This window comes from Danio rerio, chromosome 5 (assembly GCF_052040795.2).
Source record: "Danio rerio strain M-AB ecotype USA chromosome 5, GRCz13ab, whole genome shotgun sequence".
Lineage (NCBI taxonomy): Eukaryota > Metazoa > Chordata > Actinopteri > Cypriniformes > Danionidae > Danio > Danio rerio.
This window is the reverse complement of record NC_141025.1, coordinates 69,664,145-69,691,775: the sequence shown is the minus strand read 5'-3', so window position 1 is coordinate 69,691,775 and position 27,631 is coordinate 69,664,145. Positions and strand designations below refer to the sequence as shown.

The 27,631-nt window shown below is 36.3% G+C and overlaps 1 protein-coding gene and 1 long non-coding RNA gene across 8 annotated transcripts in view; both read right to left on the bottom strand.

Moving 5' to 3' along the window:
• The window catches only part of abr (ABR activator of RhoGEF and GTPase), a 338,299-nt gene that overhangs the window by 244,145 nt on the left and 66,523 nt on the right, over positions 1-27,631 (bottom strand). Inside the window, exon 1 of one of the 7 annotated variants that reach the window (XM_087252475.1) lies at positions 20,946-21,240. Coding sequence (XP_087108601.1) covers positions 20,946-21,006 — 61 coding nt within the window. The 5' untranslated portion in view covers positions 21,007-21,240. 7 annotated transcript variants of the gene reach the window in all.
• On the bottom strand, positions 23,430-26,065 carry LOC147844468 (uncharacterized). Its single transcript, XR_015492186.1, has 2 exons — positions 25,691-26,065; positions 23,430-24,219 (listed from the first exon to the last, which is right to left on the bottom strand). It is a non-coding gene; the product is annotated as an uncharacterized LOC147844468 (long non-coding RNA).

Sequence of the window (27,631 nt, the reverse complement as noted above, 5' to 3'; positions counted from 1 at the left end):
GCATCGACGACAAGACTTTTGTCAGGTAGTGTAGTTTAAGCAACAAAATAAGAAAACTAGAAAAACAAGAGAACGAGAGAATAGCAACAGAATAAAAAAAAACTGTGAATTTGACATAGAAGATGAACAAGGTAAAGAAGGTAAAGTACAAATACAAAGATGCCAAAAGATGAAGCAGATGACAAAAAGACAAACAGAAGAGACGAAAAAAAAGATAACAAAGAAGATTATTAGAAGAGGAGGACGAAGAGGAAGATGACAAAAAAAACAAAGCAGTCAGCGATGAAGCTGAAGTCTAAAAAAGAAATAGAAAAATGTTTTAACAACAACCAACTGAATCTTGAATGAAAGCACTGTAACACTGTAAACACAAAGAATGGAGCCATTAACCACGAGAGTTGTGTGAGCTGTAATCGTGCCATAAGGGAATCTCTGACATCGATCAGTCCCTCTTCAAAGCAGATTAGTCTGGTCTAAAAGATGAGCCCGAGCCTCTGATATTCACTTAGCACTTCAAGACAAAGACTGTGATCTCCTCATCAAAGTATGTTTATTAAGTATGTCAACAGAGCCTCAAAGCATAAAACTGAGCAAAAGATAAATAAATAAATCATCTCTGGATCGTAAGATTGATAACAAACCTCCTGGTGGACTAGAATTGTGTGATATTTACAGTCTATGATAATATCATAATTGCACAAACACAAGTGCGAGCTGACATTTTAGAGTACGCACTGAAGAAAAAAAGATTTTCTGAAATGACAGTTTCTTTAAGGTAGCTGGTTGCAAACAATTTATCTTGGCTGAATTTAATAAACAAATGAATTGAACATTACTCAATTTAATTTGTTTCAATTCAGCCCATATCCATTGTTTGCAACCAGCTACCTTAAAGAAATGTAGTAAATTCATAAAAAAAAAATTTTTATTGAAAAAATACTGTACAAAAAATACAAAAGCAATTGGTGTAATGAAGCCTATTAGAATATTGTTAGACTCAGCATTTATTCTAGCTCAAAGATTATGGATTTTTAGTAAATCAGTGTGTCTCATAGCAACACTGTGACGTTTACTTCCTGAATGAATCTATTTCTGAACAAATCATTTAAGTCAATGAGAAAATGATTAATTTGATGCTTTATTTCTAAGATTTGGCCGTTTTGTACAAATCATTTGAATGAATGATTAAATGAATCGCTCAAAACTATTTACACCTACAGTACAGGTGGGTTTAGTGCAATATTTACACTGTAAAACAAAACCTGTTCATGAACAGTTTCTGTATTTTTTATTCATGTTTTAATGCTTTTAAATTGCATTATGCAACCTTGACCTTTTCTCCAACACCTTTTGATGCTGAAAAGTTTTAAAAAGTGGCGTTTATTGAAATCATAATAGGCTGAAGTGATAAACTGGTAAAAACTGAAAAAAAAACTGGTAACAAACTATCAATACCTTGTATTTTATGACTTATTTCACTATATATTATTTATTGTACAATATATTGTTTCAAACTCTTAAAAAGTCAATAATAGTCACTTTGCTAACTACAAAAGTCAAAAGGATTTCAATGTTTGCATGTCTGGTTAGGGAGATTGAAAATTGAAATTACTGTGTTAAGTATTTGTATGTGTACGTGCTTGTTTTTTATAATCATAATCATGGGTTTTATATATGCAGGATGACACACTTTTTATCAATATGTTCAGACTGAGTCTAACAGAAATAAGAACTTATGGTATTTAAAATGTTTGTTAAATTAGTTTGTTTATAAAGCTACAGTCGTAGATGATACTTAAGGAAATAGAAACATTTATGTGACACATTAATTTATAAAAATATTCTATTTCTTAATATGATCTAATAAACTGCCAGTACCTTTTGTTATTTTACTGACTTATTTCGCTATACAATAGCCCCTTTCACACAGTGATACCGGTAAATATCCGGAACATTTACGGAACGACTTTACCGGTATATTCAAAAAAGCGCTGTTCACACAGGCGAGGACGTTACGGAAATTTTCCGGAAAAGAGCATTCACACATCCATTCCAAAATACCGGTAAATTCTGACATCATTCACCACAAATGAGCTTTAAACGGCTGCGCTTGTATTTGTAAACATTTGACTAAATTACAAACTCTTTTGATGATCAATATTGTGAACAACTTTCGCAGGATCACTTTCGCATGTCGAGATCATAATATGTGTGTGTGCTGGCGCTCACAGGCTGTTTCATGGGCACACGCAAAGCTTGAAGGTAAACAAACAACGGCTTATCATAAGCATCTTATCGATGATTATTTGCACAGTTGGCATTAAGAAGAACATATAAACGTGATCTGACTAACTTCTAGCAGCTAAATGCGTCTGGAAAAATATTCAAAGGCTTTTATTCTCACAAACCGCGCGGACGTAAATGCGTCTGACTGTTGTGATTGGCTAAAGCAGACGTCTCACGTCAGCACGTTCTAGACGTGCACGCGCTTATTCCGGAAATATTCCTTCTGCGTTCACACAGCGCAGCATTCCGGCAAATTGCCGGTAATGTTACAACTTCTCTTTCCGGAAAATAGCCAGAACGAATTTACCGGTAAGGACCTGTTCACACATACAACCTTTCCGGAAAATTGCCGGTAATTTTCCGGAAAGGTCTGTATGTGTGAAAGGGGCTATTATTTACTGTAAAATATATTGTTTTAAATTCAAACTCTTCAAATGTCAATAAGTCACTTTGTAACTACAAAAGTCAACAACACAAAAATAAATTTCCCATAATGTAACTTATAACTGTAAATAAAAGTGACCAAAAAAACAATAAAATTAATAGAAGAAGTAAAAAATATAAATAAATAAAAAATAATCGGCACACTGCCAAATTTAACTACACAATGTTTCAAGCAACATGGTCTTCATCAGGTCACACAGAATATACAAGAGAACTCAAGACCTACACATCACACCTGCAAACAATGACTACCCTAATTAACCAGCGAGCAAATAAATAAGAAAAATACAAAGTCGAAACAAACAGAAAATGAATACAAAAAAAAATATATATATATATATATATATATATATATATATATATATATATATATATATATATATATATATATATATATATATCCACACACATTCATACACATACACTGATCACTTTCAGAAACTTTGATATGGAGGCTGAAGTATGAAAAGGAGCGCTATCCTGCAAAAAATTTGCCCTCTCCTGTGGTTTATAATGTAATGAGCAACATAAATGTCTCAATACCTCAGGCTGTTCAGTGTTACCTCTAGAATTTTTTCCAGCTGTGGGGGCAGGCCTTTGTTTACCAAAGATCAACCAACTACCTGTGGAGTTATTTCAGTGACAAATGTCGTGAGCGCAGTATTAGAAGTCGAGATTGCATTTATGTAATAGCCTACAGCATGCGGATCTCTTTGTTTGCGCGTTGATTTCCTCTGTTCGTGCAAAACTTCTTAACGGCGTAAACAAATAATGCCCAGCAATACTACGGTTACAGAGAAGTCCGCACTGTTATAAGTCACTCATCTTTTAATACGTTTTGGTGCAATTATTACTCGCTATTAAAAAAATGTTTTGAATGAGATGCTATAATGTAGTTTTTGCGGGATGAATTTTGTCGTGGCGCCCCGCCATGGAAGAATGAATGTAGCAGAAACAATGCTGTTGATGTTGCCATCCACTCTGCAGATCACTCAGCACGCCCCTATACTGAATGTAACACCAAACCATGATTTTTTCCTTTACCAAACTTGACTATTCATCGGAAAAATCCACCTTCTGTTGCTCTTACAACTGGGATCAACGACAAGACTTTTGTCAGGTAGTGTATATGATTAGAAATAAAGATTTACAGTCAAAATCCAAATTCAAATCCCTAAGAGACAAGATAAATAATGTGTGAATATAAAAAGATTCCCTCTGCCAAAAACAAACAAAAACAAACAAAATAAGGAACCTGTTAATTAAAGCACATTTTATATAGCTGCTTTGACACGGTTGCTTTATGAACTGCTCACATAAGGAAAAAAAACTGCTGGGCTTTATTGTCACATCCTTTCGTATCACTTCATACAGTCACAATCTCCTCTTAGATTCAGTACAGAAATGTAAATGTAAATAGCATCACCAGTCTATGAGGAATTATTTAGTCCAATACACTAAATAAAAAGTAACAAAAATGATAAAATGTGCAAGAGAAAGCTTGAAAGGGTTACAAATGTTCAGATGAGGATTTTTTTATTTATTTAATAACATATCAGCAACAAAGGCTATGGCAAGAACATTTATTTAATTAACACACAATTAAAAACTTCAAATAAATAAATAATTACATTAATTAAATACGATTCTTAGCGATAATACATGATTCAATTTCTAAAAAGTTTCAGTTAATTTCATAAAAAAAAGCCTTCGGCAGTCATAAAAACCAGGACAGTCCAGTAGAATGTGTTTTACTGTTAGAGGAATTGTGCATAACAAACAACGAGTGGGTCTTTACAAATGTTCAGAGGGGCGAGAGCAGCACCCCTGTGGTGAAAGCTGATTTCAGGACAGTCAACCCTCATCCTCAACCCTTCCATCCCTTCTTTCTACACTCTTCCTCTTGACTGGCCTGAATGCCTAATCATGCCTCGACTCCCTGGCGGAGCAAAAAAAAAACAAGCACGATCCCCATTGGCTGAACCATCTGGTGTGTGGTCTGTGAAGCTGCGCCTTGATTGGTTAACAATCTGAGGGCAGAGTTAAGAGGTCCCCTGTTACCAGCTGGGAAGGCTAGGGCAGGGCATGTCTTCAACCATGACAACACACACACATAAACACACACACACACACACACACAGGCACAGGCACACAAAAAATCATCCCTTTGTGCACAAAAGAAGCTACCAGTGACATCAGAGATTTAGTCATTTAGATAACATAAATATAATGCCAAAAACTATAAAGCATCAATCTCAATTAACAAATACCAACCAAAAGCCACTTTGTGTTTAGTGTGTTCATTCCCAAATTATTTGAACATCAATTTCCATTTGTGAAAAATAGAGACTGGCTTAATTCATTTCCACTGGGACCACATGAATAATTTCCGCTGATGTTAATGTAAAATTTAACAAACTGGGCAGGGATTTCTATGCTTGCATGAGTGGATAGGGACAGTGCAAATTGAAATGATTGTGTTAATTATTTGAATGTGTACATGCTTGCTTTGTATAACCATAAAACACATTTTAATATACAAAGACCGGCCACTTTATTAGGTACAAGGTTGGACCCCCTTTTGCCTTCAGAACGGCCTCAATCCTTCTTGACATAGATTTGACAAGGTACTGGAAATATTCCTGGAGATTTATTATATTACTAGAGAGTTAGGTTAATATTGCATGAACATGATAGCATCACACAGTTTCTGCACATTTGTCAGCTGCACATTCGTGAAACACCCGTTCCACCACATCCCAAAGGTGCTCTATTGGATTGAGTTCTGGTGACTGTGGAAGCCATTTGTCTACAGTGAATTCATTGTCATGTCCAAGAAACCAGTCGCTTTACGCTTAACGCTTTGACACAGCATCTTATCCTGCTGGAAATAGCCATCAGAAGATAGGTACACTTTGGTCAGAAAGGGATAGACATGGTCCCCCACTAATACACCACCACCACCAGACTGAACCATTTATACAAGGCAGGATGGATCCATGTTTCATGTTGTTGATGCCAAATTCTGACCCTACTATCCAAATGTCGCAGCAGAAATCAGACTCATCAGACCAGGCAATGTTTTTCCAATTTTGTATTGTCCAATTTTGGTGAGCCTGTGCGTATTGTAGCCTCAGTTTCCTGTTCTTAGCTGACGGGTGGGCACCCGGTGTGATCTTCTGCTGCTGTAGCCCATCCACCTCAAGGTTGGATGCGTTGTGCATTCAGAGATGCTCTTCAGCAAACCTCGGTAGTAACGAGTGGTTATTTGAGTTACTGTTCCCTTTCTATCAGCTTGAGGCTGGCCATTCTCCTCTGACCTCTGGCATCAACAAGGCATTTGCACCCACAGAACTGCCGCTCGCTGGATATTTTCACTTTTTCAACAATGATTGTGCGTGAATCCCAGTAGATCAGCAGTTTCTGAAAAATCAACAACCATGCAATGTTCAAAGTCACTCAAATGACCTTAATAAAGTATAATATAGGGTACCTAATATAGTGGCCGGTCAGTCTATGCAGGTTGATAGACTATTAATAATTTCAGGATGATGTCTAACAGAAATAAGAATTTATGTTATTTAAAAATGTATGTTTTTTTTAATAAAGCTACATTTGTAGATGATACTTTAAGAAATATAAATATATAAGTGACACATTCATTTATAAAATTGGTCAATTTCTCAATATAATTGAATAGTGCTTACTTCACACAAAGCATTATCAGATAGCATTTCACTTTACTTAATGAAATGTAATGCATACTGCCTTTTTCTTTAATCCCGTGCTTCCTTAATTATGGCAATGATATAAAGCGTCAGTCAATACAGATTTTATTTATTGCCGTATATAAATACATCAGTGCAGTGCAGTTCTACTCTACAGAACAAATCATGCAATCATGAAAGAAGGAGAGAATCAAATGAGGAATGTTATTTAGATAAAAATTTATATATAGAAATGTATTCTGTAAGAGTAAATATTAAGCCGATTTATTTGTGCTGTGGATAGTTAAGGTCCCGATTATGGAGACAAAACTTAAAGGTTTACATTTACATTTGTTTTCAGTGAAACCTAACAGGTGCCTGGAACGGAACTTGCTGACACATCTAAAGCAGGACGTGACCTGAACATGAAAACAATAATAATCAACCCAGCGCAGCAATATATAAGAGCAAAAGACAACTGTCTTTACTAACCATTAAGGAGCTATTGCTGTACTGTGTCTCTTTTCTCTCTCTCTGCTTTATTATTAATTCATTAACCATCATATAATAAAAGTGAAAGGAAATTTAGTAGGTTCAACAACACCAAAATAAGGTATCATTAAAAACACCCATACTTTTTTATATGTGCATTTTAAATCTTCTGTAAAAAATATGATATAGTCATTTTTCAAAAGAAATTTACTTAACCACATGTAACCTAAAAAAATAAAAGCAAGACGTGTTTGTTGTGCACTAAATTTGGAAGTTCTTGTGACATATTGTATTTAAATGCACCATGGACTGCCTTTGTTACTTTGCGCTGTTCTCTGAGATAAATGTATTATTTCATCAAGATCTTTACAATCAAAAGCACTGCCATTTAAAAGTAATAGGATGCTTTCTGAATTTGAAAAAGTTTCACAGATTGCAAACATTTTACTAGAACAAATGACAAAGTTCTTACTAGTTATGTTTCCATCCACTTATATGTATGCACATTTGGGTATATTGCATTGAAATATTCATTCATTCATTTGTTTCTGGCTTAGCCCCATTATTAATCTGGGGTTGCCACAGCGGAGTGAACCACCAACTTATCCAGCATATGTTTTACGGAGCGGATGCCTTCCAGCTGCAGCCCATCACAGGGAAACATCCATACACACTCATCCACACTCATACACTACGGTCAATTTAGCCTACCCAATTCACCCGTACCGCATTTCTTTAAAGTTGTGGGGGAAACCGGAGCACCCGGAGGAAACCCACACAAACACGGGGAGAACTAGCAAACTCCACACAGAAACGCCAACTGACCCAGCTGAGGCTTGAACCAGCGACCTTCTTGCTTGTTCGGTGAATGTGCTACCCACTGCATCCCCGTCTAGCCGCATTAAAAATATACGTATTCAAAATACTAAAAATATTGTATTAAAAATATTTAATTTGACAAGAAAAAATGCTGATAAACTATCATGGAAAAACATTTACTGAATAAATTCAATTATTTCTGCATAAAACGTGTGGTGTTGCTGCTTTTCAGTATAAGTAAACTCCAAAACAGCAGCTCACTCCCAGCTTCAACAATCGCCGTTACAGCTCTACGTAAAAGCCAAGAAAGCAATGCATCTCGCATAAAGACTTTACTGCCCACAGGCATCCATGAGAACACAGGCTCAAACTAGATAAAGGCTGACATGGCCACAGAACACAAACTAAAACACAGAGACAGCCATTCTCTCAACAAATGAAAGGAGTAAAAATACAATAAATTTAAATACATGGTTTATCTGCTTGACAGACAGGTCAAAGAAAAATGCTTAAACTATAAGATCATAACAATATGGTCGACACATTACATATTCAGAGTTCAGATCCTTTAACATACACCGCTGATTAAATACACTAATGCTTTTACACAGCTAAAATGTGACAGTAAAGAAAAATGTAAATTGATGCAAAATGTGACAGTAAAGGCATGTAACGCCTGTTTCACACCGCAAGCGTCAGCGGCGCGTGAGCAGAGCGTGAGCAGCGCGTATGTCGAGCAGTAGCAGCACGCAGGCGTTTGCCTTTCACACCAGCTGCGTCTGCAGCGCGCAGCTCTTCGGCAGCTGCTGCAGAGATCAACCTATCTCTGTCTATTCTATCTAGTTACCCATGTCTCTCTATATACAAATACACTTTTTAAACTTTTCATCTGCACCAAGGCCCCTCCTATGATGTTTCTTTAACCTGCAAATGTTTATTTTACAAATTTTATATATCAAATAGTACTGTATGCTTCTCAAGCTTTATGAGAAGTTCTACAGTCAGAAGACAATCGCCTGTGATATCATGTCATTTGTTTTTTTGATTATCAAGTTGCTGTAGACCTAGTTATAATCATATTTATACAATATAGTTCTAATGATATTTATACATGATCAAACTAGTGTTACTTTCTCCGCTTCAGTGATGTCCAGCGGCAGAATAACAGCTCGTTAATTCATGCTCGTGCGGATGATGAGATGGACAAAAGTAACCAATGCATGCCATTCTTTTACTTATTTTCGTGTTGTCAGATTCACAGTGCAAACAGCTCCCGGTAGGAATAATTCGAGTGAACATAAAACAAAGCCGATTAAAACTTTCTTGCTCTGCTCAGCTGCACAGAACACAGCGAGCTCACATCATCCAGCATGCGTGTCGAACTACACTACCCACAATACACTTCGCCATGGACTATAAATCCCGTAAATATTCCATTTCCCCTCTCCTACAACACTAGTGTGCAACTTAAGCAAAACTGATAGTAAAATAGTTTTACATTTGGTTTTGTAGTTCGGGCCTAAATAAATGTTTGTTGCCGTTTTTAATCGTTTTAAGTTCATTTAATTGACTATATATAAACCATTTTGACGTTATTAACGCATTTATTGGGTAAAATTGCTAGTTTTTACTGTCATTCAATGTGTTTTGGTCATTATCAAAGCACTGTCACTTTAATTGAGCGTGAGCAGCGCATCAAAAATAGACCCAGCGCCGAAACTATCGCTACACTGCTGCTTCGGCGACGCTCATGCCTCGCTCTGACGCGCTGCTGCTGCGTGCGGTATGAAAGCTCTCATTTGTTAACATGGACGCCGAAAACACACGCGCTGCTCACGCTCTGCTCACGCGCCGCTGACGCTTGCGGTGTGAAACAGGCGTAAAATGTTGCAAAATATTTATAGTTCAAATAAATACTTTGGACCTTAACATACATCCATCGCAATGTAGCACCTGGTGCATTAGTCTAGTTTCAGCCTGGCACAGGTGTCATTTTCACATCCTGAGCCACATTGCTAAAATAGCAAATACATTTGTGCTTATTTGTGCATCCATGGGTGTGTCGGTCTGAAAAGGAGATGTGTTAAGGAGCATTGTTGGCATTTTTGCTTTTATTAAAAATTGGTTGGTCCAAATGTGCATGCATGTTACTTATTACACACACAGGGATGTGCAGCAGTACAGAAATATCTTCAAATACGAAACAATCAAAGGAGTGTAATGTAAAAGATTATCAACGCATGTCACAAGCTGCGTCCCAAATGGCACACTATACACTATGCACTCATGCACTATGTACTTATGCACTTACACACTCAACAGGATAGTATATGTATGTAGTGTCGTCCCAAATGGCACACTAATGTGTTTTTACTAAGCGAAAATTCAAGCCATTTCCCTGATGACGTTTGACGGTCGCCAAATCGGTGAAATAAACGACCGAATTATCAGATAATATCTGCCGTGAGTATTGCCGCATTCACCATCGGGAGGCGCTAAAATCACTGTAGTAGGAGAATTTTGCTTTCACCATCCAAAATAAATAAAGTTATTCAACATGTGCGTCTGATAGCTCCGCCCCTTCCGCTACGTAAGCAAACCTGCGGTCGTTGAGTGCGTGAAGTGTCCATCATTCCACACTTCTTTTTAGCGGCTGAATGAGTGCATCATCCGGGTAATTAAAGTGCACTTATTATTTTTAGAGTTTTCAGTGTGAACACACTACTTACACTATTTATACTACAAAATGGCGTAGAATAGTGCATAAGTATGCGATTTGGGACGCAGCTACAGTCACCAGCGATCCAGGCTTGTAGATCTCTGGGAATCATTCACTTGCACTGAGGACTATAAATCTGTCACCATATGGACTACAAAACCTGTCATGCACCACACACTCACACCTGTTCCGGTTTTCCACTGATTGCTATCACATACAGCTGAAGCTGTTCAGAACTGATTACATGAACTTTAAAAGCAGCACACACACACTGGGTCCTGTTTATCTGTGAGCATTAAGACTTGTTTTTCCTTGTTTAGTCTAGCAGTGTTTTGACCCTTTACTTTGTCTGTTTGTTTGATTTGATTCATTGCTGCCTGTACCAGCAATTTGCCCGTTCTTTGACCACGACTTTGGATTGTTCTGCATGTACTTGTTTAACCCCGTTGCCCATTGCCTGTCTGACAATTCTTGTAATAAGCTGCACGTGGATCCTCAACCCCGTTGTCCAGCGTCCTTCACATAACACAACTGAATGTCTTTATACTTCCTTGTTTTGAAATGTTTAATGGAAAACCATAAAAAACACTGAGAGTTTTTACATTATCTAAATCTGTAAATTAATACTTCAAGCAAAAGCCTTAAAAAAATAATCTTAAATTGCCTGCATGTGCACATGTCTCACATTGCTATCAAGAGTCTCTCCAGACAGCACAACAGGATTACAGACTCTAGTGCTCATCCACATACTTGACATCCAGCTGTAGTACTACACTTGTACTCTTCCCTAGCTGCACTGGTAAATGCTACTTGAAAGGTATGTGCGCTTTCTTGTTGGCTGGTTTGAGGAGAAAACATCTGTAAATGTCAATGTACTTATGTTTCTTGTGTAGTAGTAGTAGTCGTGGGCATGGCCACTCTCTTTCTCCTTGTCTCTTATGTAACAGAGCTCTTCTCACACGAGGCAGCTGTGCTCAATATTGCTCTGTGCCTCTGAAACCAGTTTAATGACACAAGAGGGATTATGACAAGTCTTATGAACTACCTGATGGCGGTAGGAAACATGCAAAGCAAAAGTCATTAATGAATCTTGCCTATTTTATTTTATAGTCATGAATGACATATAAAATGATGTAGCTTATTGACAAGAGGCGTTTACCTCTTAAATACATACACAAGGTTTTAAATGTATTTATTAGTGGTGTAACGAATAACAAATCTCACAGTTCAGATGGCAATATGGTTTTTTAGGCCTCTTTTACACTAATACGTTTCAGTTTTAAAACGCATAAGTTTTGCCACAGTTACGCCATCCATCCACACTACGCCGGAGTTTTCAACCCCGTAAATGGAGCCTTTCGGAAACACTGAAGAGGCCATTTTCATTCTAAAAAAAAGCTGCTTCTCCGTCTTAGTGTGGATGGGGTAGAACGGAGGCATCTGAAAACGAAAGTTGGGCTGCCAGCATTCGCCCATTTGATTGGGGCTTTTTCCTCAATATTAAGTAGCCTACACACACAGTTCAGTTCTGCATCCTCTCCGTGTAATTTTAAACTTTGCAAGTTTAATATGGAAAACAAACTCACCAGTGTACTTGATAAAGTCATTCACATCACCCTGGCTATGCTGTTTCACTGTCTTAAGAATAAAATGAAAACAAGATGTGAGGAACTGCCTATTTTCATTTTGATTGTTGCAACTTAACAGACATAAAAAATGTTGAGGCGTCGTAGCTGCATAATATGAGCGTCATCTTCATGCAAATTTATAACAAAACGGAGCCTATAACATTACTGCCTTCTTTCAATTTCATTGGAAATATGAAACAGCCTCTCTTTCACTAAATATCAGTTTTATAATCAATAATGGCCTTTTTAAAAGTATAACATACAATAAGTTTATACAATAGAAAAAATAAAGGCAAGCAATCAGTCAAATTTGCAGAATCGGTGTCGGAATCGCTGCATATTGGTTAAATCATTTAATTGCTGCCTACAACTTTTATTTTTGAACATACGATGATGGTTTTAATCTTTACCATAAACATCAGTGGTGGTTTTATCTAAACTCTAAACCAGGGGTGTCCAAACTCGGTCCTGGAGGGCCGGTGTCCTGCATATTTTAGTTACATCCCCAATGAAACACACCTGAAACACTTAATCAAGCGCTTTCTAGGTATACTTGAAACTTCCAGGCAGGTGTGTTGGAGGAAGTTGGAGCTAAACTATGCAGGACACTGGCCCTCCAGGACTGAGTTTGGACACTCCTCCTCTAAACTGTTATCTTAGTACTTCCATGTTGTTTGTAACTTCATAACTAACTCAAAAGACTGAAGACTGAATACAGAATCTCTTTCTTGATTTTAAGTTTTTCAAACACAGATTTGAATGCAGCGATTCGAAGGATTAATAAACATATGCAAATCACCATCATTTATAATTTATGTTGCGTGGGTGTTGAGATCCAGATCTTTTAATGATTAATCGTGCAGCTTACACGGAATGTCGCCTTCGCTTTTGCCTTCAGTAATTTTATGTAAAAAATTATAATTTTGTGTATATGTATTTATTATATTTCCATTTTGTCAATTTTTTTAAACCTCCTGTGGACAGGTGTTAAGAATTAGCAAGTTTGCTAAAACACTTAAACAAATGCATTTGATTGTCCAGTGTAACTGTGATGTCCATGTCAAATTAAAAAAAATGCATTAATTAATGCAGGCTAAACAAGTAGTGACAGAAAACACCTTTATTAACCTAAGAAACCCACCCACATCCCAGATAACCTACCACAACTTCTTCCGTCATCATTATATTTTACAGAAATCCTAAATGCTTTAATACATGTAATGCACAAACTGATTAGAACTGAAACTGTAGCAAAAACAGCTACTCTGACTGACAGTGTTTACACAGTGCAAAAGCATGTTCTGGTAGGGGTGTGACGCTTTCCTAGTCACATGGAAACAATCTGCAAATCACTGCACATTATGTGAGCTGATCAATCAGAGCCTCTTGAGGGCGGGCTTTTGAAAGAACTAGGAAATATGACAGCCGTTTTCATGTTAGCTGCGTAGCTGTATACAATCAAAGATATCTGAAAAAATAACGTGATTTTCTACAGGTGAAGCATGAGCACACATTGTTTTGCATCTTATAAACACAACCAAGCCCTAAAATAGACTCTGGAGCACCCCTTTAAAGCTTTAAAATGTAAACTTTAAAAAGAGTCCAAAACAGTCAGTCAGTATGTCGTACAACATCAGGAAAGCTCTACAGAAAGCTCAGCTTACTTCAGATAACATGAACAGAACCACTATGCAGGCTGGAGAGCCTAAAAGAGATGATCTGAGTGTGAGAATGTGTGTGTGCGTTGAATGTGATACAGACCCAGGACTTCAAAAAGAGACGCGGATACACAGGAAGTGACAGGAGGAGGGAAAATCTCTCCAAGGGAGAATAATCCCACGAGACGCATGTTCTACCAGCCTGATTCAGTCTTACAAAGAGAGTCTGACCACAGCTGCTGGACCAGAACACACACACACACACACACACACACAAACTCAACATCAATGTCTAAGTTTACTGCCTCTCATCCACTCTGAATCGAGGAAACCATGACAACAGAGCCGAGAAAATGTGTAGAGGAGGCAAGAGATGATATCAGCCAGGCAAATTAGAGAAAAAGACTGTGAGGAGGTGGAAGAAAGATTCACTCAGATGAAATTATTTTACATCATACAAAGAAATCAAAATTAAAGTTGTTTGGTGGTATTACTATCAATATGTTAGTCTTAAAGGATTATTTCAGCCAAAAATGTATTTTCTGTCAGTATTTTTTTTTTATTCTACATGAAAGATCAATTCATTGGATTAAATAGAATTAATTAAAACTGCCAATGAGTGAATTGACACATCTTGTTTAAACTGTTCTCTAATATCTACATTGAAGGTACATGACTTCCCTAAGTGCAATGATAATAATAATGATAATAATAATAATAATAAATAAATAAATAAATAAATATCCAGAAACTGTTTTACAAGCCTATTAAACACCAAAAAAATTGGCCCTATAAGGCAAAGTCCAGATTTTACCTTATTTAGAGGGGTCATGAATATTAATGAGCTCTGTTTTCATTAATAAAATAAAAGATCTAACTAAAGAATTAACTACAACTAACTAAAGGTGTGGGGCGACGCGGTGGCACAGTGCAAAGAACAATCGCCTCACAGCAAGAAGGTTGCTTGTTCGAGCCCCGGCTGGGTCAGTTGGCGTTTCTGTTTTCATGTTCTCCTCGTGTTCATGTGGGTTTCCTCCGCATGCTCCGGCTTCCCCTACAAGTCCAAAGACATGCACTATAGGTGAATTTGGTGAGCTAAATTGGCCGTAGTGTATGTGTGTGATTAGGTGTGTATGGGTGTTTCTTAGAGATGGGTTGCAGCTGAAAGGGACTCCGCTGCGTAAAACATGTGCTGGATAAGTTGGAGGTTCATTCCGCTGTGGCGACCCCAGATTAATAAAGGGACAAAGCCGAATAGAAAATGAACGAATAACTAAAGGTGCCATCGAATGCATTGACACATTATGTTTAAACTGTTCTCTAATATCTACATAGAAGGTACATGACTTAGCTAAGTGCAATAATAATAATTATAATAATAATTATAATAATAATAATAATAATAATAATAATAATAATAATAATGATAAATAAATAATATTATTATTAATTAATAATAATAATGATACATAAATATTATTATTATTATTATTAATAATAATAATAATAATAATAATAATAATAATAATAATAATAATAATAATAATAATAAATAAATCTTCAGAAACTGTTTTACAAGCCTATTAAAACCAAAGAAATTGGCCCTAGAATGCAAAGTTCTGATTATGCTCTTTGGAAGGGTCATAATATTAAAATCACAGTAGAGCTGAGTGATATGACACAATGCATAAGAGTCCATTGAACACTTATATTTGGCAGTCTATATGTGTTTGCTACATTACATCCATATGCTAAAAATTTCACAATAAACACGTTAAACTAACAAAATACACAGTTAAATAGACAGTATGCCTCATCGGGGAGTCGCCGAATACATTTAGAATCCTTTTATTCCACATTTTGCTTTCTGATGACAAGCTGTGATAAATTGGTTTCATTACCCAAGAGCTTTATAATGCCAGTCCTGTTTTTAAAATAAGAGTCCCTCATACATAGCAAATATAATAAGCAGTGTTAAACAGAGAAACTAACGGGAAAATGTAAATATGCTGAAAATATATGGAACTGAAAATATGCAATTAAAACATTGTGGCTAATTAAACGCTGCAAGAGACGTATATATTAACCATGTTTATATGTCGTTTGTGCATTAAATAACTGTAAAATTATTGCGAAGTCTAATAGTGTAAAATAAAGATATAAAATGTACATAGTTAGCACTACATCAATAAGAATTAATGATACTTCGACATCACCGCACACTTCAGATTTTCAACACATCTTCTGACCAATCAAATCTAGTATATGAAGCACCCTGCCCCATTAAGACTCAGTTGGTAGAGCTGGAATTGGACTTTAATTCGCACATGGTATTGGATCCATTTGAATTTTGCACTGAATGCTGTATTTTAAAGCAGCGAAGCGATTTGGCAGACTCTGCATTGCTATTATAGACTGTGGCTGTCATGATGTGCTATAGCTATACAAGTCTGACTAACAAAGCAATGATATAAACAAATTCCTATTGGCTATTTCTTTTAAAGGAGGCGCTACTTGATATGTCTTTATGTTTCAGTTGAAATTACATCTCACAACGAACAAAGCTGTGCATTTCAAGATACATCAGGGGACCTTTAATAACAAGAAGTAATCGTTTTATTTTAAATTCCACTGACAGGCATGAAATGGGCTGATAAACAAACCGACAAAGAGATGATCATATTGATGACTGACTTTATTATGCTTTCAGAAGAATCCCCTATTGGCATGTTCTGAAAAACCCAATCAAATATGATTAAATTCGCCGGAGTTAATACACTCGCACTAACATTGATATTAGCCTCTATGGAAACATCACTGCATTTGAAATGTACATCCTTTATTAAGCAAGAAAGCCTTTTAATGTTTAATGACATCCATAAATTATTAATTGACTGTACTTTTTTTCTTTTTAACAAGACTGTACCTTGAGAACACTGAACAAAAAGGGTTAAACAATAAAAACAGGAGTCAAATCAATCTAGAAAGGCTGTTATTGTTGCAGCAGCGCTTAATGAGGCTTGCGTTTTATGTTAATGAGTCAATGTGGTAATTTGTTAAAGACCTCATGACTGGCAGAGACAGAAGAGGGCTGCAATTTGGGTTTGTGTTTTTAAAGGGGCTCTTCATTGGTCATCAACAGCAGACAAAAGCTGAAAGCCTCTGGGTGAAGAGATGTTTTATCCCTGTGAGGTATTTTAGCTCTATAAATGTTTGCATATCAGCGCTGAAATGTCTCGCTGCTCTTTTGTTCTTTTAATTGCAACTCAATGTGTGCTTTTGATGGTATGACCAGAAATGTGCATTTGCACAGTAAATAAATGGAATAATTAACAATCATGCATGTGGATTAAGATTTTATCAAACAAATAAAACCCTCTGGGTTTAAATAAATCAAAAGTGTAAAACCATATCTATTGTCTATCAAATATTTTAAACAATTTTTTAATTATATAAAATATATATTCAAATAATATAAAATACAATAAAATAATAATAATAATAATATAAAAATATATATATATATATATTATATATTAGATATTTATGTTTTTAGATAATATATACACTTTATATTATGTAATATAATGTTATATTATTATGTTTAATATATTTAATACACAAAAACATTTTTATATTATTTTTTATATTATATTTTTATTTATATATATTTTCTATATATATATATATTTTTTATATATATATATATATATATATATATATATATATATATATATATATAATTTTATATTATATAAAATAATATTAAAAATATTATTATATATTACTTAATTATATTATATATTTGATATTCATTTTATATTTAATATTTATTACATATTAAATTATTTATATTTTATAATATATATACACTTTATATTTAATAAATATTTAATATAGATTTTTTTTTTTTAAAGTAAAAATATTTTATATTACAATTATTCTAAAACAATCCTAAAAGGAATACATTTATAATAATAAAATTTGTTTATTAATTTATAAACATTCATATTTTGTTAAGCAATTTATTATTACATTTATTTTATAATACACATATGATTTATTAATGTTTCATATTACTTGTATTTATGTATTTTCATACACACACACACAAAAAGACCAAAATGGGGGGGAACAGGGGTGAAACTGATAACATCTTGTGGGATGATCGCCTGTTATTCTGAATTACCAATTATACATCACATCATATAGACACACACACACACACACACACGCACACATCTCATATAATTTAGTGTGAAATTATGAAGTGGGGAGGGAGGTGTTTGTGGTGGATTAGTCCATTTCTGGTTAACTCCTCAATGGATTTTCCATAGTGAATGAAATCCTCTCTCTCTTTCTCTCTCTCTCTCTCTCTCTCTCTGCTACCCTCCACCCCTTCCAGTTTCTGCCAGTCTTTCCTCCATTTAACGTGGTTTTCTGAAAGCCCTTTATGTAACTCAACCTTACAGCCGGAGCAAACGAACGGCAGACTAAACAACCACAACAAGTGCATCTTCCCATTCCAGCATTACCCACAAACCCCTGCTGACCACTTTTGCGCACATGACTTCCATCCAAAGCCCTTCTGATTGCACAGTCAACAACATTTGAATATTCTTGAGAACAGAGTGTACTTTGGGTCTCAAGCAAGCAAGTTTGATTTATTTTCACTGATTGTTCAACATTAATAAGTGAATGAAAATGATATATTGAGATAGATGCAGATGGAAAAAAGGGAAGCTGGAATGATTAAGGAGAGAATGATGGCATTGAAGAAGGAAAATTATATAATATACAATATACAAACAGGGATGAAAGGTTGAGAGAAGAAAGGGAAAAGGACAGAAAGAAAGGAAGGAATAAATTAAATAAGAGAAAAAAGAGAGAATATAAAAAAATAAAATGGGAAAATAAAAGGACAAATAAGTAGAAAGCAAGATGTGATAAAGCATAAAAAAGATACATATAAATATATAATAGTATTAAATATTAGTAAAAATTATTACATAGTGTTTGTGGGTATATATTATATATTTAATATTATATAATATTATAATATTATAACTTATATCATATTGTTCAGTAATTTATTATTACATTTATTATATATTATTTATTATTGTTTATTAGACTTTTATTTCTATATTTATAACTTTTATTTATATATTTTCAGATTAAATCTTTATTTTAACTTGTTATAGCAATTTTGTCATGCTTTTCATTTATTCAATCAATCGTTCAATTTAATGTCTTCATATAGTAACTTCTAATCAGCTTTAATACACGTCAATTTCTGAAGTAGTTACAAAAAGCAACACTTCGCAAAGTATAAGCAGGTTTTCATCTTATATTTATTAGATTTTTTAGCTTTATTTTTATTATAAAAACTATTTTGAAACATTTTAGCTTTAGATCTATAGACACAGATAGCAGAACTGGAAGACAGGATTGTCACGATACTGTGGATACCAATCAATACTAAAAATTTTTAAAACATCCATTTCCCGCTAACATTTGAGCATTGTTGAGTATGTACTTAAACAGCACTGATTTACCTTTAATCACAAAAACAGGGACATTGGAGCGTTTTAATCAGCAATTCATCAGCTCGCTTGTATATCAGTTTATAAACAAACCAGCTGAACTTTAAAACGCTCCAGTGTTCCTGTATCTGTGGATACACTCAGTACTTATATAGCCAGTCTTATGTGTATAGTTTAAGTAGCTTTTACTATATGTTAGTTATGCTTTTTTTTTTTAAATAGCTCTTATGTCCAGTGTTGTGTTTGTATTTATGATTAATTTATGTAGCACCGTTGTCCTTCAAGACACAACATTTCTTTCCTTTGTTTGTCCACACAAGTAGCGGAATGACATTACAGCTCGACTTGACTTGACTAAACAGCAGTGAGTTCAGTGAACTGACTTTCATGGCCAATCACAGTCATTTCTGTTGAGCATGTGAACACAATGAAAAATTAACATTGTTTAGGAACGCACTCAACAGCGCTCAAATGTTAGCGGGAAATGGATGTTTTTAAAATTTCACTACTGATTGGTACCGAATTCCAGTTTCATGACAATCTAGAAGACAGACAACTAGAAAAGGAGAGGTAAAAAGTAAAAATATTTGACTGAACTTTTAGTTATGTGTTTTCAGTCAAATTTTGAATCAAATTTTAAGTTATAGCAATTTTGTTATGTTTTACCTTAATTTCTTAAATCGTAAAATATTTTAATATATTTTTTAATAAATACATTCGTTTCATCATTGTATTTTTTAAAAATATATTATATTATTTTAATACTTTAATACTAAATTTTTTTTTTAAATATATATATACATACATACATACATACATACATACATACATACATACATACATATCAAATAAACTGTATTTATTACATGTAAAAATTATTGTTTTTAACATTTCACTACTGATCGGTACCAAATTCAAGTATCGAGACAACCTAGAAAACAGACGACTAGAAGAGAAGAGGTGAAAAGTAAGAAAAATAAAAAACATAAAAATAAATAAATAAATATATAAATAGATAAATAAATAAATAGATAAATAGCCAATGCATGAAGGAGTTGCATATCCAATGATACTTCTTAAACACAGACGTATTAGATAAGAATACCATTGCACTATTTCACCTCAACACGCCACACAATTCCGTCATACAGACCCAACACAAATTGATTAAGTTAACATAACTGGTTTAACAAACTAAAGTGGATTGAATCATTAAGTTGTCCCAAAAAAAACCTTAAGAATTGTGTTGTGTCAACTCATTTCAAATAAGTAGTTTGAACAAGCAAAAATATGACATTCACTGTTTGTGCTTATTTAAATTGAGCTGAAACAACATGATTGTTGATTTTTTGGGTGAAACAACTTGATTATTTTATGTTCAATCCACTCAAACATGTGAAAAACTAATAGGTTAAATTAATTCCTTCATGTTGTCCCAAATACAAATCAACTCAGCAGTTTTTTACAGTGTAATAACCCCTGACAGTCATCAAAATACAAACTGTCATTCAACAAACAACAAACACAAGATGCCTAAAAGCCTCCTCCAGCAGACGCTGATGATCACCATATTATCCCAGCTGAATTCAACACATCATACACAAACAGAGATGCTGCAAATGAGCAGAGAGCCATTAAGTACGTACTGCTGTACAGGGTGTCTATCCAGGAGAGCCTGGGCAGCTCGCGAGTGCTCAGGTGCTCCATCCCCCCGCCGGCCGTATCCTCCAGCGCTGCGTTTCTGAACGCTCGCTCGCTCGTCCCTTACTCTCTTTCTCTCTCACTCTCTCCGTCTCTCGCCTGATCTGCTTAGTGTTTATGGAGGGTTTTGGACATGTCCGAGTTGGAGATGCAGAGCCGCTGTGTGTTGCTGAGGAGAGATCCACGCCTCAGTTTAAATGTATGTGTGTGTGTGTCGCTTCAGCTCCTCACATGTATGACAACAGGCTGGAGCTGCTCGCTGCCAACGGTTGCTAAGGGAAGGGGAGACACTCCTCCCTTTTTTGCTCTCTCTCGCTCGCTTACTCACTCAGTCCTCTTTTCTTCAATTCTCCTGTCTAGTTCATCTTTTATCTTTTACTTTCATTTACACTCGGGATCTTGGGAACAATTATTTTTAGCTTAATAGTGGTTTTAAAATATGGTTGATTTGATGAAGCTTTGTATTTATTTTTTCATTGTACGTTGTATTTATTTTCCTATTAAAAGCAGAATATGTACGACTTTTTCTTTAAAATATCTAAATTACACTAGAACTGGTTCATATATATTTTAAGTGATTACTTGCATTATTTCAATATTTTTTAGATGTTCAAAAGCAATTTTAAAGAGCCCCTATTATGGGTTTTTGAAAATGCAGTGTGTAACACAGCTCTGAGTGAAGTGAAAGATCCAGCTAAGGCTTAAATCTGAAAGTTTAAAACTATTGATTCATCTATAAAAGAGTCGACTCCTAGTGGTTTGTATGAATCACTAAAATAAAAATTACACACACACACACACACAGACACACACAGACACACACAGACACACACAGACACACACACACACACACACACACACACACACACACACACACACACACACACACACACACACACACTCTACACACAATGAAGAGTCAGTGGTTAAAGATTATTTTTGCAAAAAATACCTTAGCATTATAGCCCCAGCCTTGTGCTGTGTCCCGTCATTTTTCTGACAAGAGCTTCTGGAATCTACACAAGCTTACAACAGGGATTCGCCGGCCATTTGTTAAAGAAAGGATCAGAAAAGACTATTGATGTATGGGATTTTATCTGAGCTTGACAGGAACTTTTCAGTACACAGTTCATGGATCAGTTTCTTTTTCCATTTCACAAGGTGTAAGTAACTTAAGTGTGAATAAAAATGGTTGCTTTCTCTAGCTTGCAAAATATGTATTTAATTGTGTTACTTGTAAACACTACAGTTAATTATATCTGGTTAACTCTTTATATTCTCATATTGCGTCTAAAACCAAGCTAAAAACGAGACGCGTGCCACTTTCCTTACAGATTTAAACGTGTTTGTGAGCCCATGATCCTCTGCCATTTGTCTTTGCTATGGCCACAATCAGCTGTTCCTACACATGTGCGGCGATCAAGTTTTAAAATAGTTCAGCTTTTGCCACTTTGTGGATTAATACTGAATGTGTGTCACGGTTACCAATAGAGCAATATGCAGGTGTTTAACTGCATTGCTTTAATGCACTCCTGCATAGGACTCACACACACACTCTGCACTCTGACTACTTCAACAATGTTGATAAGCCGTGGTTGGCATTTCTCTCTGTCTTGCGCTGAACACAGTGGACCAATCACAGTGGACAGTAGATCACTCAAAACACCCCAGCAACCCCAGATGAACACATTCATTCAAATGAGTCTCTACACAGCTCCTACATTAGACATCCTCCACAGGGATTTGGGGCCATGTGTGTATTAGGGATAACTAACATAAATAATATTTGAATATGCATCAGTACATTGCTTAATGCGTCAGTTGAAAGGATGCGAAACTACAACCGTTAACCCTAGGGGATGAGCGAAAACACTACACTCTGGAGAAAAGGAGATGGAGAAACATGTTGGATTGGTTCAAAGACGTGATGAACGGATGAAAGGAGAAGGAGAAGACTCCACCGAGCAGATGGGCCAAGTCAAATCTCTCTCCGTTTCTCCTGTGAAAGCTATTCTGACTGGCCCTGGAGAGGCTGATGGTGCTTATGTGGAGCTCATGCTGAGAGATTTGCACAAGAATGCCAATCTCATACCTGCACACTCCAAACTCTACAATCATGTTTTAAATGAAGGATGTGCATGTTTCTTTGATGCAATGTGCTTTTTTCCCCTCAATTAAAAAAAGGGGAATTGGGGTGGGGATTAGTGGAGGCGATCGGTAAGTGAAAGGGGGGGTTTGGGGATGGAGGCGATCAGCTCCCTATGGTTTGTCTGCCCTGTATAGAAGTTTGTTATCCACTTAATTGTATACAAAGTCTTAGGAGCAAAAACAGAAATATAAGAAGATTGTAAACCAAGATTAGAAAGGTAAAGGCTAGCCAAGCAGCATCCTTAAGAAAGTTCCAGAAAGTGGACTATGTGTCAAAACAACTCTTTTTTTTTTTTTTTTTTTTTTGTAAATCAAGTAGTTTTTCCAGTGGTACAGTGTTGTTGCCTGGCTTAACCACATGTGGACTGATGTTGCAATATGCTTTTTCATGTGTCCATCATTTCATATACCTCAAAAGAAGAAGGTTTTTTTTTTTAGAAATATGCATTTTCAGAACAGGCTTAAGTTGAAATATTTCCAAGTGTATTATCCAAATATGTCTAACAGCGTGAAATTTAATGTGCTGTGACGTTCAATCATGTGCTGAGAGCGTGTGTTTTTCTGCAATGTCACAAAGCATCAATCCTTCACCGGTTTTAGTCTGAGCGGTTCCAGAAATCAGGTAAGACAAAAACAGAATGCAAAAAAATAAAGTGAACAAGATCATAACAGGGTGAGAATGTGGTAAAATCCGAAAACGTGTTAAAATCAGACGAGACCTTTTCTTTTTTTTGGATGGCTTTTGTAAATTAGTTAGTTGTCGTTAGTTGGTTAAGGGAAGTAAACGGGTGGGCGGGTCAATTGGTAAAATTGGTTGAGTTTAGGGAAGGAGGAGGGTGGGTCAGTCGATTGGCCGGTCGCACAGTCAATCATTTAGACAGACGGTTGGAGGCTAGTGGCCTCTGGTGGGTTTACACGAGAACATTGTGGGCGCGAACGGCACTCGTGAGACAAATTTAAGATACGAAAGAAAAGCACAAAACAGTCTCTCGTTGATTGGCTAAAACAAAAAACTGCAAAAATACGTACCTCCCAGGATGCATTTCACGGTCCCCAGAAACGTCCACATGACTACGTTTTCAGAATGAGCCTGGGTAGCTAATTAGTTTAGGATTAATGTTTATACTTAGGTGTATGTAGTTTATAGCCAATTGCATTAAAGGTTGCGTTTTTATTTTATAACTGCATTTACAATTCATTCATACCAAGTGTGCCGCAAGCCTACGTTTGAGTGAAGGTTTCGGCCGTTAGATCGCCCCCTGGGGGCTGGCTGCAGTACAAGTCATAAAGCCCGCCTCCTCCGTGTTAATGAAGGAGACTTGAGCCCAAATAAAAAAAAATATTACACTTGCAATAAAATGTCCCGAAAGATAGTTCTGGTCGATTAAGGCACTGGTTATTGTGCTGAAATAGGTGCAGATCTTCATTTTTGTAAACAGTTTGTTTTTAGCAGTAATTTAATGCTGGGCGTGTCATCGTGATTGACAGCTGTGACTGACAGTTTCTCAAAGCGCGGCGTCTGCGCTTCGGCAGGAGACTGAAGTAGACTGAAATGTTATTATTCGATTTCTGTGTTATTTTACGATGACAAAATGTGTTCAGCAGTAAACTATAGTTTCTGACATACATGATCCTGGTGGAACACTGTTTATTCGCTAAGTTCAGGGCTTTTTTCGGGCTTTATTAGTTTGCTGATACACGCCTAGCCACCCAGATAACAAAACACAGTTCCGGCTAGATTCTCGCCTGCCGGAGACTTATCTCAGACTGACTTATCTCAGACTGCCGGAGACTTAGCTCAGACTGACTAATGTTACCTCTGCTGGACCTACTCCGGATGCCAGGACTCACTGCCCGATTCCAGTCCGAGTCAATCGAGCCAGATGCGGCGGCCGAGCGAGAATCAGCCCGCGACGCCGCGAGTAAGTTATGCGCTGCGGCCTGGAGCTGGCGCGATTGAATATATAAAACCCTCATATTTGTTAACGTTATTACATCCATTTGTGTTGATATGACAGCAAACGCATGCTGAGAAGTTCGGGGGGCGTAGTTGATTTTACATAAAGCGTTTGATTGGAAGCTCGACTCTGCTCATTTTCGCGGCTCCTCCTCTGGCTCCATCAGACAATCCTTCTGCGCATGTCTGGCTCCAATTTCAGCAGTCTTTTGCGACAGTTTGTGCCCGTCAAGCAGGCGTTTTGCCCTCAAGGCGTTCAATGGGAAAAAGGGCTGTCGCGTCGTCCATATTTTTTACAGTCATTGATTCATACATTTTCCTATGGCTTAGTGCCTTTATTTATTAGGAGTTGCCACAGCGGATGCCCTTCCAGCCGTAACCCAATACTGGGAAACACCCATGTACTCTTACATTTACACTCCCTATGGCCAATTTAGCTTATTCAATTCAACTATAACGCACGCCCTTGGACTGTGTGGGAAACCGGAGCACCCGCAAAAGACCAACGCCAACTCGAACCAGCAACCATCTTGCTGCGAGGCGACAGTGCTAACCACTGAGACACCGCACCACCCCTGCATTTACAATTTTATACAATAATTTTATAGGGGCTTATAATTCTGATTTCTGTTTCTTGATCTGTTCTGAATAATTTATGTCTGGTGTTTCAGCGATAGCGAAGCTGAATATTCATTACTCCAGTGTTCAGTGTCACGTGATCCTTCAGAAATCCTTTGAAATTGCTTCTCTGTAATCATTTATTAATATTAAAACTTGAGCTTTTTAACAAAAAATTGTCACATAAAAGTTACATTACAAAAAAGATGCATCTTTTAAATGTTTGACTTTTAATCAACAGAAAGACAAAAAACTAATTAAATTCGCAACAATTTACAACTATTTTTTAAAATAATAAAAAACTATAACAATAAAAAACATCAACAACAACAAATAATACACAAGATAAAATACATAATAATAATAATAATAATAATAATAATAACAATAATAATAAATAATAATATAATAATAATAATGATATAATAATAATAATAATAATAAATAGTAATATAATAATAATAGTAATGATAATTATAAAATAATAAAAAATAATATAATATAATAATAATAATAATAATAATAATAGTAATAATAATAATAATAATAACTAGATATTAAAGTTTGAGGACAAACTTTATGGTGGCTTGAAAAGCCGAATCTGAAAGTTTGAAGTGGTTGAATTAGCATGTTACTAGCATGATTCTAGCATGAATTAGCATGCTACTAGGATAATTCTAGCATGAATTAGCATGTTAGTAGCATGATTCTTACATGAATTAGCATGTTGTTAGCATGATTCTAGCATGAATTAGCATGTTACTAGCATGATTCTAGCATGAATTAGCATGTTGTTAGCATAAATCTAGCATAAATTAGCATGTTACTAGCATGATTCTAGCATGAATTAGCATGTTGTTAGCATGATTCTAGCATGAATTAGCATTTTACTAGGCGGTTGCTAGGGTGTTTTAAGTGGTTGCTAGGTGGTTGCTAAGGTGGTGCAAGGCAGTTGCTAAGGTGGTCTGACTAGTTGCTAGGTGGTTGCTAGGGTGTTGCTAGACGGTTGCTAGGGTGTTTTGAGTGGTTGCTAGGTGGTTGCTAAGGTGGTGCTAGGCAGTTGCTAAGGTGTTCTGACTAGTTGCTAAGTGGTTACTAAGGTGTTGCAAGGTGGTCACTAGGGTATTCTGAGTGGTTGCTAGGTGGTTGCTAAGGTGTTGCTAGGCGGTTGCTAGGGTGTTCTGAGTGGTTGCTAAGGTGTTGCTAGGTGGTTGCTAAGGTGTCCTAAGTGGTTGCTAGGTGGTTGCTAAGGTATTCTGAGTGGTTGCTAAGGTGTTGCTAGGTGGTTGCTAGGGTGTCCTGAGTGGTTGCTAGGTGGTTGCTAAGGTGTTTCTAGGCGGTTGCTAGGGTGTTCTGAGTGGTTGCTAGGTGGTTGCTAAGGTGTTGCTAGGTGGTTGCTAAGGTGTCCTGAGTGGTTGCTAGGTGGTTGCTAAGGTGTTGCTAGGTGGTTGCTAAGGTGTTGCTAGGCGGTTGCTAGGGTGTCCTAAGTGGTTGCTAGGTGGTTGCTAAGGTGTTGCTAGGGGGTTGCTGAGGTGTCCTAATTGGTTGCTAGGTAGTTGCTAAGGTGTTGCTAGGCGGTTGCTAGGGTGTTCTGAGTGGTTGCTAGGTGGTTGCTAAGGTGTTGCTAGGTGGTTGCTAAGGTGTCCTAAGTAGTTGCTAGATGGTTGCTAGGGTGTTCTGAGTGGTTACTAAGGCGTTGCTAGGTGGTTGCTAGGGTGTCTTGAGTGGTTGCTAGGTGGTTGCTAAGGTGTTGCTAGGTGGTTGCTAGGGTGTCCTGAGTGGTTGCTAGGTGGTTGCTAAGGCGTTGCTAGGCAGTTGCTAGGGTGTTCTGAGTGGTTGTTGGGTGGTTGCTAAGGTGTTGCTAGGCGGTTGCTAAGGTGTCCCAAGTGGTTGCTAGGTGGTTGCTAA